This window comes from Salvelinus sp. IW2-2015, linkage group LG4p, assembly GCF_002910315.2.
Source record: "Salvelinus sp. IW2-2015 linkage group LG4p, ASM291031v2, whole genome shotgun sequence".
NCBI lineage: Eukaryota > Metazoa > Chordata > Actinopteri > Salmoniformes > Salmonidae > Salvelinus > Salvelinus sp. IW2-2015.
Window position 1 is genome coordinate 14,965,819 of NC_036841.1, and position 14,690 is coordinate 14,980,508.

The following is a 14,690-nucleotide window of genomic DNA, read 5'->3' on the forward strand; positions in this document are numbered from 1 at the left end:
AAAGCCTGCACACCTATTAGCTCTCCTGGAAGATGGTTGTCCACCATGGTCGAGGGAATTCCTTATTATTGCGTGAATATTGACTCGGACTATGTGTGCATAAAAAAGTATTATACCTACACAGTCCTAGTCGGTATTCACYTAAAACATTGCAACATTATCTTATTATTACGTGAATACCGACTAGGACTGTGTAGGTATAACACTTCTATATACATACATAGTCCGAGTCGATATGACGAATTTGAAGAATATCCACTTTGTTAGACCGGATTTGTTGAATGTGCGCCAATCTGGTCAATGGAACGTCTGCATTCCATTGCCTACTTCACCGCTTCTATCAACGTTTGAACGTTTTCCGATCCGTCTAATTTGCACAAACATTGTGATTGGATGATAGCGGCGAGGGTTATCGAATCAGGATCAAATCATCGGATCTTCTCGAGCTCATTGAGGATAGAATGTTGAAAACGGTGGAGCATTGCACACGTAAGGTCAAATGTAAGGAAGTCATCCATGAAATAAAAAGGCCAAACAAACTTGTATAGAGCTTTTCATTACAGAAAGTAATCTGAAAGCCCATAAAAAGCAAACAAGCAACACATTTACATTTCAATGACGAGGATGGAGATTTTAATGTCTCTAGTTTATCTGGTAACTCGAGCTCCTCTTCTGGAGGCAAATTATGAAACAAACTATAAAAGTATACTAAAAACCCCTACATTAAACCCTGTGCTTCTAATGATTAATAAGCCATGTAGTCAAGTGTTTGTCAGAAGGCCTCTACTGTAGCCTCATCACACAGAAATCTGAATCCTCCTGCTTGTAGTTGACAAAAGTGGCCCTTTGTCTAAATGTTTAGTAACAGCTGACTGTAAGAACACCAGGCTCTCTGGGAGTGGGTTTTGCTACCCGACACTCTAGCATGCGGCTGACTGATGTAAGGAGGACCATCTGCTGAGAGTTACAAACAGACCCTTGAAGCCCACCCTCAACATACAACATAGACATGCACACACTAGCGTGCGCAGTCTCTCTCTCTCACACACACAAGTGCTCGAGTATGCATATGACAGAGAACACACCCTCTTGTGCTCATGATGTACACAACACAAATACAAGGCCACATAAATAATAATTCACTCAGAAAAAAACTTTAATTTGCAAATAAAAGTCTTAAAATTATGAGGTACAGTTGAAGTCGGAAGTTTACATACACCTTAGCCAAATACATTTCAACTCAGTTTTTCCCAATTCCTGACATTTAATCAGAGTAAACATTCCCGGTGTTAGGTCAGTTAGGATCACCACTTTAGTTTAATAATGTGAAATGTCAGAATAATAGTAGAGAAGTATTTATTTCAGCTTTTGTTTCTTTCATCACATTTCCAGTAAGTCAGAGGTTTACATACACTCAATTAGCATTTGGTAGCATTGCATTCAAATTGTTTAACTTGAGTCAAACATTTCGGGTAGCCTTCCACAAGCTGCCCACAATAAGTGAGGTGAATTTTGGCCCATTCCTCCTGACAGAGCTGGTGTCAGGTTTGTAGGACTCCTTGCTCGCACACGCTTTTTCAATTCTGCCCACAAATTTTCTATAGGGCTCAGGCATTTGGAAATTGCTCCCAAGGATGAACCAGACTTGTGGAGGTTTACAATTTTTTTCCTGAGGTCTTGGCTGATTTCTTTTGATTTTCCCATGATGTCAAGCAAAGAGGCAATGAGTTTGAAAGTAGGCCTTGAAATACACCTCCAATTGACTCGAATGATGTCAATTAGCCTATCAGAAGCTTCTAAAGCCATGACATCATTTTCTGGATTTTTCCAAGCTGTTTAAAGGCACAGTCAACTTAGTGTAGATAAACTTCTGACCTACTGGAATTGTGATACAGTGAATTATACGTGAAATAATCTGTCTGTAAACAATTGTTGGAAAAATTACTTGTGTCATGCACAAAGTAGATGTCCTAAACGACTTGCCAAAACTATAGTTTGTTAACAAGAAATTTGGAGTGGTTGAAAAACACATTTTAATGACTCCAACCTAAGTGTATGTAAACTTCCGACTTCAACTGTATGGTCACGCTCACAGTGACATTTTACTAGTACGCGGGCAGCCTGGGCGTAGGAGAGCTAACCACGGCCCTCCATCTCTTCCCCAGTCCTGTTATGTCTACCATNACACAAACAGAAAATAGATACAGACGTGTAAAATCATATGTGCTCGAGCATGCATATGACAGGGAACACACCCACTTGCAATCATGATGCACACAAAAACACAAATACAAGGCCATATAAATAATAATTAATTCAGAAAAAAATAAAATGGGAACATTTCCAAATAATTTGCCTATAAAACTTGAGGTATGTTCACGCTCACGGTGACATTTCACTAGTACACGGACGGCCTGGGAGTACGAGAGCTAACCACGATCCTCCATCTCTTTCCAAGTCTACCATCTGCCCCAGCCTACAAATAGAGCGGCAGTCTGGACCTGGCCAGCCCTCAGCCACCCCACTGCCCAGACAGTAACACAGAACGCTGGGCTCTATTTGTGTACTGTGACTCACCTGACTCTCACAGGCAGATAGGTCAGCATTATAAGTCATCAGAGCTCTATTAAGAACAAGGAAAATAGATCTGACACATCTGAGGAAGCTGGACAGCCATCTTATTGTCATAACACATCTCCTAAAGTTTGCTGACGACACAACATTGGTAGGCCTGATTACCAACAATGACGAGAACGCCTACAGGGAAGAGATGAGGGCCCTGGCGGAGTGGTGCCAGGAAAACAACCTTACATTTGATGTCAACACTACGAAGGAGCTGATTGTGGACTCCAGGACACAGCAGAGAGAGCATGCCCCCATCCTCATCGACAGGGAGAAGCGAGGGTGGAGAGGGCGAAAAGCTTCAAGTTCCTCGGCACATCACTGACAATCTGAAATGGTCCATGCACACAGACAACGTGTTGAAGAAGGCACAACAGTGCCACTTCAACCTCAGGAGGCTGAAGAAATTTGGCTTGGCCCCTAATACCCTGACTACACCACTCGCGTCGCGTGCGCGAGCTTTGCAAAATAAATTCAGAAATCTATTTTATTCAATTATTGCACCCACACTGCTCGCACGCGCCAACGAGCGTCTGTGTTGCCAAGGTCTAAAATAGAAGTCAGTTCAATTTGTGAAGCAGATCGCGCTGCAAGTCCTGCCTCTCCTATCTCCTCATTGGTTTATAGACGCAGGTACCCATGTGCCATTTCCTCATTGGTTATACCCACGTGGGTGACTGAAAGACGAACGAGGTCGGTGGCGGTAATGCATCTAATTTATGAAAGTTGCCAATCACAATATAAAGTCCAGAGAAGAAAAAGCCTGGAAGGAGGAGAGATGACTGGAAACGATTCGGTTGACCGTTTTATGTGTGGATTAATTGTCGCAGTGGAGGACCTTGTGCATTTCAGGTAAAATAACAACTCAATGTTTATATCCCAGGACAAATTAGCTAGCAACAGCAAGCTAGCTAAATTGCCATAAATGTTTAATGCTTCCGACCTGTCCCCAAATGAATGTAATTGGTTCAGAGTTTGTTTTGATATTTTAACCTGCGTGTCGGGATCTCGTTTGGTGTTGGGGGACAAAATACATTTATGCACGATGGTGCATGAGCGCAGCCGGGTTTGGGTTCCGTGTAAGACCCTCACAAACGTCTACAGAAGCACTATTGAGAGCATCCTGTCGGGCTGTATCACCACCAATTGCACCATCCGCAACAGCAGGGCTCTCCAGAGGGTGGTGCGGTCAGCCCAACGCATCACTGGGAGCACACTGCCTGCCCTCCAGGACATCTACAGCACCACCCTGTGTCACAGGAATACCAAAAAGATCATCAAGGACCTCAGCCTGTTTCACCCCGCTACCATGTGTGTAACGTTTATTTAACTAGGCAAGTCAGTTAAGAACAAATTCTTATTTACAATGACGGCCTACACCGGCCAAACCCGCACGACGCTGGGCCAATTGTGGGCCGCCCTATGGGACTCCCAATCACGGCCGGTTGTGATACAGCCTGGATTCGAACCAGGGTGTCTGTAGTGACGACTCAAGCACTGAGATGCAGTGCCTGCGCAACACGGTAGACCCAAAATGTAGTAACCAAAAAAGTGTTAAACATATCAAAATATATTTTATATTTGAGATTCTTCAAAGTAGCCACCCTTTGCCTTGATGACAGCTTTGCACACTCTTGGCATTCTCTCAACCAGCTTCACCTGGAATGCTTTTCCAACAGTCTTGATGGAGTTCCCACATATGCTGAGCACTTGTTGGCTGCTTTTCCTTCACTCTGCGCTCCAACTCATCTCTATTGGGTTGAGTAATTGTGGAGGCCAGGTCATCTGATGAAGCACTCCATCACTCTCCTCCTTGGTCAAATAGTCCTTACACAGCCAGGAGGTGTGTTGGGTCATTGTCCTGTTGAAAAACAAATGATAGTCCCACTAAGCGCAAACCAGATGGGATGGCGTATCATTGCAGAATGCTGTGGTAGCCATGCTGGTTAAGTGTGCCTTGAATTCTAAATAAATCACCGATAGCACTGGCCATTATTCTTTTCAAAATTCTTCAAGCTCTGTCAAATCATTGCTAGACAACCATTTAAAAAATGGACATATTTTGAAGCAGATTTAAGTCAAAACTATAACTCGGCCACTCAAGAACATTCACTGTCTTTTTGGTAAGCAACTCCAGTGTAGATTTGGCCTTGTGTTTTAGGTTATTGTCTCTGCTGAATTAATCTCCCAGTCTCTCGTGGAAAGCAGACTGAACCAGGTTTTCCTCTAGMACTTTGCTTGTACTTAGCTCCAGTCCGTTTCTTCTTTATCCTGGAAAAATTCCCCAGTCCTCAACAATTACAAGCATACCCATAACATGATGCAGCCACCGTTATGCTTGAAAATATGGAGAGTTGTACGCAGTAATGTGATGTATTGGATTTGCCCCAAACATAACACTTTGTATTCAGGACAAAAAGTTAATTGCTTTGCCACATTTTTTGCAGTATTACTTCAGTGCCTTGTTGCAAACATGAAGCATGTTTTGGAATATTTTGTATTATGTACAGGCTTCCTTCATTTCATTCTGTCAATTAGGTTAGCATTGTGTAGTACTGACAATGTTATTGATCCATCCTCAGTTTTCTCCTATCACAGCCATTAAACTTAGTAACTGTTTTAAAGTCATTATAGTGAATTCCCTGAGCGGTTTCCTTCCTCTCCAGAAACTGAGTTAGGAAGGATGCCTGTGTAATGACTGAATGATACACCATTCAATGTGTAATTAATAACTTCACTATGCTRAAAGGGATATTCAATGTCTGCTTTAAAAAAAAGTCCCATCTACCAACAGGTGCCCTTTGCAAGGTATTGGAAAACTTCCGTTGCCTTTGTGGTGGAATCTGTGTTTTAAATTCACTGCTCGACTGAGGAACCTTACAGATAATTGTATGTGTGTGGTACAGAGATGAGGTAGTCAATCAAAAAGTATGTTAAACACTATTATTGCACACAGAGTGAGTCCATGCAACTCATTATGTGAATTGTTAAGCAAATTGGGGTATTATGTGTAGGCCAGTGGGGTATTTATTATGTATAGGCCAGTGACAACAAAATCTCAATTTAATCCATTTTAAATTGAAGGTGTAACACAAAATGTGGAAAAAGTAAAGGGGTGTGAATACTTTCTGAAGGCACTGTAGCCTAACTGAGAAACATCAGGTTCAAACAGTCTATTAAACAGGAATCAGTCTACTAATCAAGGCTTTTCTTCACCGGGGAGAATATTTATTCAAATTTAACACAAACACAATTTATCAACGTTTGATATATCCAACAGACAGTGCACATTTTCTGTGCATTTCAACAACTCATTTGGGATAAACAAATCAACTATATATGAATCTTCTTAAAAAGACAGAAGTTTCTTGACAAAAAGTCTGAGGGAAGTCCAGTGAATGAGAGGTTCAATAAACATTTATAAAGGTTTATGTTTAGGAACAGGGAGTTGTTCCTGACTGTGTGACCTGACAAGGATAGACTAACTAGAGCCAGGTCACGTGGTCAGGAAAAACTCCTGGCCCTACTCATGGTGAGGACAGGTGGATTTAGTCCAGGACCAAAGTTTCCTCAGTTCAGACGATTCTATTGGTCCGGGGAGCTGCTGGTCCAATCAGGGCACAGGACTTCCCATGAGCCTCTCCTGGCGGAGGGACATCAGCCTGTTGAGCCACAGCTCCTCGGCCTTCTCCTTGTCCAGGAACAACTAGAGGAGAACACAGAAAGGAGCAAAGCACACTGGTTAGACACATATGGGTAAATAACAGAACACACAAACAACCAGACATGAAAGTTAGAGCGATGAGTGACAGGGTCTGGAGAAAACTGTGTGTGCATTTGTGCATGTGAAAGAATCTGAGGGGAGATGTGTGGTTGAGAAAGTGAGGGATGAGTGGGTGCAACAATCAGATAATCTATACAACATTAGAGGAAGACTTTAGGTCAGTAGAGCAAGGTGTACATGTGTCTGTGTGTGCGTGCGTGCATGTGTCTGCAATGGGGGAGCATGGGCGTCTGCAATGATCCTGACTGAGCTCACTCTGGTGTGGTGCTCCGTCATACAGTGCCACCTCTTCCCGGTGCTCAGTGTGCTTTTTCATACAGGATGTGTCAAAGTGAAGCCCCCCCCCCCCCAACCGGTCTGGGCAGCACACCTGCCACAATGGTCATGAGCCTGACACACGGGCCCTACTGAACTAACCCAGCATTGACCCCAACCTGGCACATGGCCATAACTTGACCATGAGTCAGCCACAGACCTGTGTTGATTGAAAGGTGCTTCCTTTAGCTTGCCTGCCTTGGTCCTACGTGGCTCAGTTGGTATGAACATGGCGTTAGCAACAGCAGGGTCGTGGGTTCGAATCCCTATGAGGGCTACCCACGCAAAAATATAAGCACTCACTGCTGTAAGTCAATTTGGATAAGTGAGTGTACCAAACATTAAGAACACCTGCTTTTTCAATGACAGACTGACCAGGTGAAAGCTATGATTCTTTATTGATGTCACTTGTTAAATCCACTTCAATCAGTGTATATGAAGAGGAGGAGACGGGTTAAAGAAGGTTTTTTGGCCTTGAGACAATTGAGACATGGATATGTGTGCCATTCAGAGGGTGAATGACAAAATACTTAAGTGCCTTTGAAGGGGGTATGGTAGTAGGTGCCAGGCGCACTAGTTTGTGTCAAGAACTGCAACGCTGCTGTGTTTTTCACGCTCAACAGTTTCCCTTGTCTATCAAGAATGTTCCACCACCCAAAGGACATCCAGCCAACTTGACACAACTGTGGGAAGCATTGGAGTCAACATGGACCAGCAACTCAATATGAATGTTTTGTACACAACCAGCGGAATAACCCCAAAAGTGCAAACCCCTCTCACCAGGAACTTCGGACAGGCTCAAACGAACGCTCAAAGAATTTAAAACATAAATCACTTTTTGAACCTAGGTCAGATTAGCCATGATGGGATACTACTGGGGCTGCATGGCTGTGGTGGGTGACAGAGAAGTACACTTACCGGACAGTTTATTATTTATTTATTTATTACACCACCCTGTTCACGAAAATGGATCACTTCATAGCGAGTCACATGGCCGTGGTTTGCTATATAAAGCAGGCAGACAGGCATCTAGGCATTCAGTTACTGTTCGATTGAACGTTAGAATGGGCAAAACGAGTGACCCAAGCAACTTTGAACTGAACAATTGTTGCGTCATGCTGATGACAGAGTCAGGATTTGGCGTAAGCAGCACGAGTCCACGGACCCATCCTGCCTGGTACAGGTTGTTGGTGGTGGAATACCTGTGTGGGGAATGTCTTCCTGGCACACGTTAGATCCCTTGATACCAATAGTGCAACAAACCTTTTCGACACCTTGTAGAATCCATGCCGCAAAGAATTCAGGCTATTCTGGAGGCCAAGGGGGGTCCGACCCGGTACTAGATGGGTGTACCTAATAAACTGTCCGGCGAGTGTGTGTGTCTAGTATATGGATTTTTTGTATGGATTATTGTCTAGAATGGACCATTTATTTTCCCCATTGAAAATCATGTGCAGCACACTAAGAAGTAGGAACACAAAATTCCGGTATCTTTCCCAAAATTCCCTGGTTATCCAAAACCTTTGTTAGAATTTTTAAACCATACTAAGAGGCCTACATTCTCTGCCTTGATGAGAACATTTGTCAAGGGAACCATATGATTACAACCCGGTCACATAATTCACTTAAGGCAAATGTAAGTGCAGGTTTCTATTGTTTTCTACAATTTGGAGGTTAAAGACACCCTAAAGATCCACTGCAGCATGTCAGAGCACGGGCCGCCTGACAAAGAAAACCCCTTCAAAAGACAGATCACCTCCATCTCTTCATATCCATTGTCTCTGTGTGTATATAATGACGTTTGATTTATCCAACGTGAGTCTGATAGCTTAGGAGAGCTAAATATGCAGTGTCTGGTGTGTAATGGCCTTGTAAATCACTCATCTCTCGCCTTAAACACGACGACGCACACACACACACACACACGGCCTAAACCACAGTATGGGGTGTACACCGTTCGCCGTGTGTTATCTAGGGTTCGACACGATGACTAGATCAGTCCCCCCCCCCTCACCCCCATGGCCCAGGTTCTGGGGAGTCGCAGCAGTAACGAGTTTGCGATGACAGTATCTACAGTAGGGGTAATGGGGAATCATTATTCCTGATTGGCTCTCCCCCGCCTGGGGCATATTGCTGCCATAGATCAGGCTGTCGTAGGCTTGATCTGTATGTGTCAGGGCTAACTCACTTTCCCCCGCGGGGAGATAAATGACTCCACACAGCTCTTCCAAGGAGAGGGGGGGTTAAAGTTAAGCTTCATTTCCTATTCTAAGGCCTGACTCTGTGTGGATGGAAATGTTTGATTGTCGTGAGGTGTGTGTGTGTGTGTGAAAGATTCTGAGGGGACATGTGTGGGTGATAAGTGGGCCCAACACCCTGAGACAATCTTGCAATACTTCAGTAACCTTTCATATTCCTCTGTGTGTGTGCATTTGTGTGTCCCAATCAGAAAAGAGTGCGGGTGTTGTGATAGGGGAGAACTTACACTGGGGTGTGCTAGTGTGTCGCTGTCGTTGTAGCGGATTGTGGTAGGTAGAGAGCTGATGTCTGGAAGGAGCAGAGGTGGGTCATCCGGTTCCTGCTCGACTTTCACTGACTCGGTCTAAAAACACATACAGAATAACAATTGATCTAACATTACACAAGGGCTGATATCCTGGTTAGGGGATTCTAGACTTCCTGCTTATTCCCTCCACATTCCAGGAATCTTCTAGTCTGCATTTCTGGGAAACCTAGGAATTTTGGGAAAGTAACCAGAATTTTGGAATTCTACATCACACCAAGTCGGATGACACATATCAATCACATGGTATAGTAGTGTCAAATCATCAAATTTTCTGACAAGAACAGCAAATGTGCTGCTTGCATAAACAAGCTAGAACACTAGTGCAGAGGAATGACAAATCCAGCAAATGCAGTTTTGTGTTTGGCCAGAAGATGGCAGTGTGAGTATAGGTCTGAAGTACTAACTGGGTCTTCTGAGCTGTGTGTGTGAGCGCAACTTTGTTTAACACATTCACTTCCTGCAGCCGGGAGGGGCACCGTTTTTATCCTTTAAAAAAAATCTGTACTGTTTTATCTTTCACTTCTTTTCTTTGGCGTGAATAAATAAAACCTAAAACTGAGGAGGGTGTATGTGCGTGCGTGTGGAGCCTGATGGAAAATTCTCACCCGAGTGGGGATGGAAGGGGGTTAGAACTTGACTTACACCCTGTATCCTCATTATTTTATTAGGGCCTCTATTTGAAGATGCCGGGTGTACATCGGTGGATAATTGAGTGCTAACTGGAGAGGGCTGCAGGTGTTTGGCCTTTGGGAGCCTCCAGTTAGGGACTGCGCTTCTGAGCTGAGGACCCTTAACTACAAGAAGTACCTCAATTACATTTAAACTTTGGTCATTTAGCACACGCACTTATCCAGAGCGACTTACAATCAGTGCATTCAACTATAATCTATCGCGTCCCTTTTCCTGTCACACCACTTACACGGGCCAGGTAGAGCCGTGATGAGTGAACGAGAGAGATAAAGAAAGAGCAACAGCACACAGAGCGATAGACACAGGTCCCGGTCCCAGTGCCGGGTGTAATCTATCAACCCGCTCCACTTGGACTGTCACCTTTAGTCCTAACCCTCCCAGGATCGGCAATGATTGCCAACAAATCTAATATCCTCCACGTTTTCTCAGGCAGGAGCATTTCAATAATGACTTCTGTGCTTCTGCCGCTGTGTCTGTGGAGACAGAGAGAGAGAGGGCGAGGGACAGAGGCCCGCCGCAGTGGCTTTTGTGGCGGCCAAGTAGATCAAAAAAACAGTCCCGGCAGGCCCCCTCTCTCCTCTTGAACAAACGGATGGAGCAAACGGCATTGAATGGGAATGGTTTAATTTGGGTGCGGGAGCCGCCCTCGGACAGATGGAATAAAAACTGGAGGGGGGAGGGAAAAAATCAAATAAGAGAGTGAAAGAAGTGAACAGAGAAGGAGAGAGAGAAAACGCACCTTGACACCGTCTCGGGATGATTTGAAAGCCTGGGGAACAAAGGATTCGCTCTCAATGGCCTCAATGTCCTTTATCCTTCGCACTTGCTCCGCCAGCGACGTCCCCTCTGGAAACAGAAACACAGAAAAAGAGCGAGAGAGAGAGAGAGAGAGAGAGGAGGAAGAGGTTAGCAGGGGGGAGAGGTCACACACACTGGGATTTGTTAGCCGCCCTCGAGTCACGTTGACACAGCAGGGACATCAGGGGAAGTGAACCAATTACATTTAGGATGCTTGACTCCAGGTTGATGGCCAGGTTCTCTGGTAGTAATGCTCTTTGGCACCTGCTAAGAAATCTCTGATGTGACCAAATCTCTGTATTATTTTAAAGGAGAGATTAGATAGGGGGTCTTGACAGGGGTCAGGGCTGGGGCCTACCTCCATGAAAGAAGACAAACAAACAACAGAGAAGGTTGATCAGTCCCAAATGGCACCCTATTGCCTATATTGTGCACTACTTTGACCAGAGCCCTATGGGCCAAAAGTAGTGCTTTTGGGATGTACCTGAGGACCACAGTATATTTAGGAAAGCTGTAATTGTGATATATTGGATGATCAGTCATTGCCTCAAAAGCCCTGTCTATGAAATTAAGAGTAGTTTCATTTCACCAGGCCCATCCCTCAGCTGTTAACCAAAACAGAGGTGGGGTGTCCGCTATGTTATTGTTTCAACTGTTGATTCCCCCTTTAAGCAAATCTCAGTAAGCACAGCCGATTCTCTTACAATGAAACTATTTAAAGTGTAAAAAATCTAAATAAATCAAAATTTTAGGCATCAAATTAAAAAGACGTAGGCGGAAGGCACATTTTTGATTTATGAACGTGTGTCTGGAAAGGTAGGAACTGTAAGAGTCTGAACAATACTTTTCTTCTTTCGCCTGTCAATCTCTCCACCAATCAGTCAATATTCATCCCTCGCTTGCCTATCCTTTTATCCTCCCCTGCACACTTCCATCTATCTAGCTGTCAATCTGAGAGACACTCCTGTCTGAGTTCCATGGAGAAGAGAGAGGTGCACAGAGAGAGACCTCAAGTGAGTCTGCATATGCTTCAATAACAGAAGCTGCGACTACAGTACCTTGTAGGGAAATTAAAGAGTTTCAATGAACAGGTGTGGGTTGTAATGGCTCACAATGAATAACACAGATGCGTAAAATCGAGTGCGCACTAGAACACACACACGGACAAATACACACACTCACACAAACAAATACACTCACACACACCGAAGATGCACCGTTTTGAGCTAATGACAGGAATGAAATGCATCCATTAACTGCCACAAAGACGTTGTCACAACATATCTTTCTGGGGCGCGTGTTTAATGAATAGATTCATATTTGTTCTGGTTCTCATTGGGTAAATGTGAGTGGCACAGCAACACACACACACGTCTCAATTTTTGCCTCAGTCCACACTGCAGGCACGCACGCGTGCACACACACACAGTGAGGTAAAAGTAACAAAATAGGAGGACAATGTTGTTCAAACAAACTTTGTTTCCATTTTTATTTACTGGGATAATTGGACAACTGACTGACAAGTGGAATTAAGCCTTCGATCCATGACAGTACGTCTTGTGACGTGAGGAGAAGAGGAGCAAGAAAAATAGATGTGGCGTCTCCAAAAATAGTTATTACCATGAATGTGCAGCAAGATGGAGAACGGGAGCGCCGGCCCAATATCCTTCTGAAGACTGTGGCCTGTCCTTCACATGACAGCCACAGCATCATCAGGAGTATTGTGCGCGTATGTGTGTGTCCAAGTTTGAAGGAGAGTCAAATCCGTCAACTGGTCAACCATGAATCCCGTTTTTTCAATCAGTGATCGATGAATTCACCCTCCGCACTCTGAGGTAACAGTCTTAATAAAGGACACACACACACACACTCACCTTAGCCCCCTCCCACCCTATCTGCCCAGATATATCATTGACAGCCCTTTCGAGCAGGTGACAAAGTGGACGGACGAGGCTCACGGAATCCATTAAAGCCTCATACTTTTTGACAAACACATTATTGGTAGATAAAATTACTTCCATATGCGGTTTGACAGATGTCAGTGGGGAAAGATATGTATTTCACAGAAAAATTAAAAATAATGGACTTTGAGAGAGAAGTCCGAGAGCAGATAACAGACCAGACAAAAATCAATACCCGCGCCGGCCGAGCAGCGTAGTGGAGAGCAGGGAGGTCAAAGTTAATATTGACACATCATCCGGCTAATTAATTTAGCGGTGCGACTCGATTGTCCCCACATTACTGGCAGAGCTCGTCTGTCAACGATGAGAGAAAGACAGAGAGAAGCGAGAGGGGGACATAAAGAGACAGGAAAAGACTAGAAAGAATGCCTTCAATGTACCACTGACATTTCTGTTTGAAACAACTTTATTGACATTGTCCCGTATACACTCCTCAGAGATGTGTTGACATGTTGTCTACGTAACCTCCTGTTCATTGTGTTCATTTCACCAGCCGGCTCAGTAGAAAAGCCATCATTACCATCAGAACTGTATATTTATGACTTTTAATTTTTAATTTGACTTTTTATTATGCATTTTTCAGCTCAATATTTTCATTCAACTGCAGTATGATTCTCCATGCAGTTATCCATCCAAAAATGGCTGTAAACAGTGAAGTAGGCCTTTAAAATGGTCTTACTACCATTATGAGTGACCTGTTGGGGTGTCAAACCAGAAAGATCAATACACTGGACCATATTGAGAGTCCTTACATTTTTCATCCTTGTATTCACTGGTTATAATGAGCTTAATAATGGTTAGTGATTGATCTGCCTCTTAGGCTGTGTGTGTATGTGCATGTGTGTGTGTTAAGTGTGTGGGATGGGCAGAAAACACTTGCAAACTCATTACCAAAATTAGTCCAACAGCATCCTGATGAGCAACCTGGAATCAATAGCGTATTGTGCCCTCAAAATAGCTGTTTGTCTACTTCATTGATTAAGAAGGTGGAGAGGAGAGAAAATCAGTAACACCAATGAAAGAAAGCAGATTTCCTGAGCCATCCGGGACAGAAAGTGTGTGTGTGCGTGTGTGTCAGAGAGAGAGAGAGAGAGAGCGAGCAAGATGGCGTTTCTGCTGCAGTGACAGAATCCAAACAGAGGATAGCGCTGTTTTACTACAGATTTTTACAGTGCCAGACCGTTTGTCAATCCTTGTGTCAATCAGTAACAGCGAGAGCTGAATATATTGCTGCTAATGATTAATTCCAGTAATTGAGCGCATACCTCGCAAGCTAAATTACGACGGCACTCATTTTGCCCGGGCAAATAAATAAGAGAAACGAAATGTACGTTGTGTCGAGGTCGGTCACAAATTAAAAGTATATTCAAAGGTGCTTTGGAGTTATATTTGCGGTAAGACAAGCAAAGACCACCCTAATGGTGACATTAAAATAAGAAATAAAAAAGGTGAGCGGGAAAAACGGCAAATTTGACTACTGTTGACATGGCGGATGTAATTGGACAGAGTAGAGCTGGCTTCGGTTGGGATGGCTGGCGCTACCACTGGGAATGATCCTACATGGTACTGTCGGTCCATAGCAAGACCCCTGTTGTTTCATAAAATAACACGGCATTAACACAAACACCGCAGCGTAACACCATTAAAGAAATTGCATGTACAGTACATACGGCAAAAGACAGCCAGACAGAAACACACAACCTCCCTCATCAGTGTCCCGGCTCCAGTGAGTGCCAGAGCCCCCTGCCCCCCTCCTCCCTCTTAGCGCTGCAGTAAAATATGTAATTCAATGCTCAATTTAGGGGATCGCCTCGCATTCGATTTTTTTTGGCTCGCTAATTGATAGAAATTAAGGCATTAATCAAGCCACTAGCCATCAGTCAAGCTGCGGAAGATGAATACAAACTTTCATAATAACCACCTTCCCCATTTTAGGGCTCATTATCATACATTT

At 43.9% G+C, this 14,690-nt stretch overlaps 1 protein-coding gene across 1 annotated transcript in view; it reads right to left on the bottom strand.

Annotated features, from left to right (window-relative positions):
* Positions 1–5,821: 5,821 nt before the first annotated feature.
* The window catches only part of rsrc1 (arginine/serine-rich coiled-coil 1), a 179,231-nt gene continuing 170,362 nt past the window's right edge, over positions 5,822–14,690 (bottom strand). The window contains exons 8-10 of the mRNA XM_070436819.1: positions 10,717–10,823; positions 9,207–9,323; positions 5,822–6,328 (exon numbers count right to left, since the gene is read on the bottom strand). Of these exons, the coding sequence (XP_070292920.1) occupies positions 6,236–6,328; positions 9,207–9,323; positions 10,717–10,823 (317 nt within the window). The 3' untranslated portion in view covers positions 5,822–6,235. The remainder of the gene's footprint in view (positions 6,329–9,206; positions 9,324–10,716; positions 10,824–14,690) is intronic.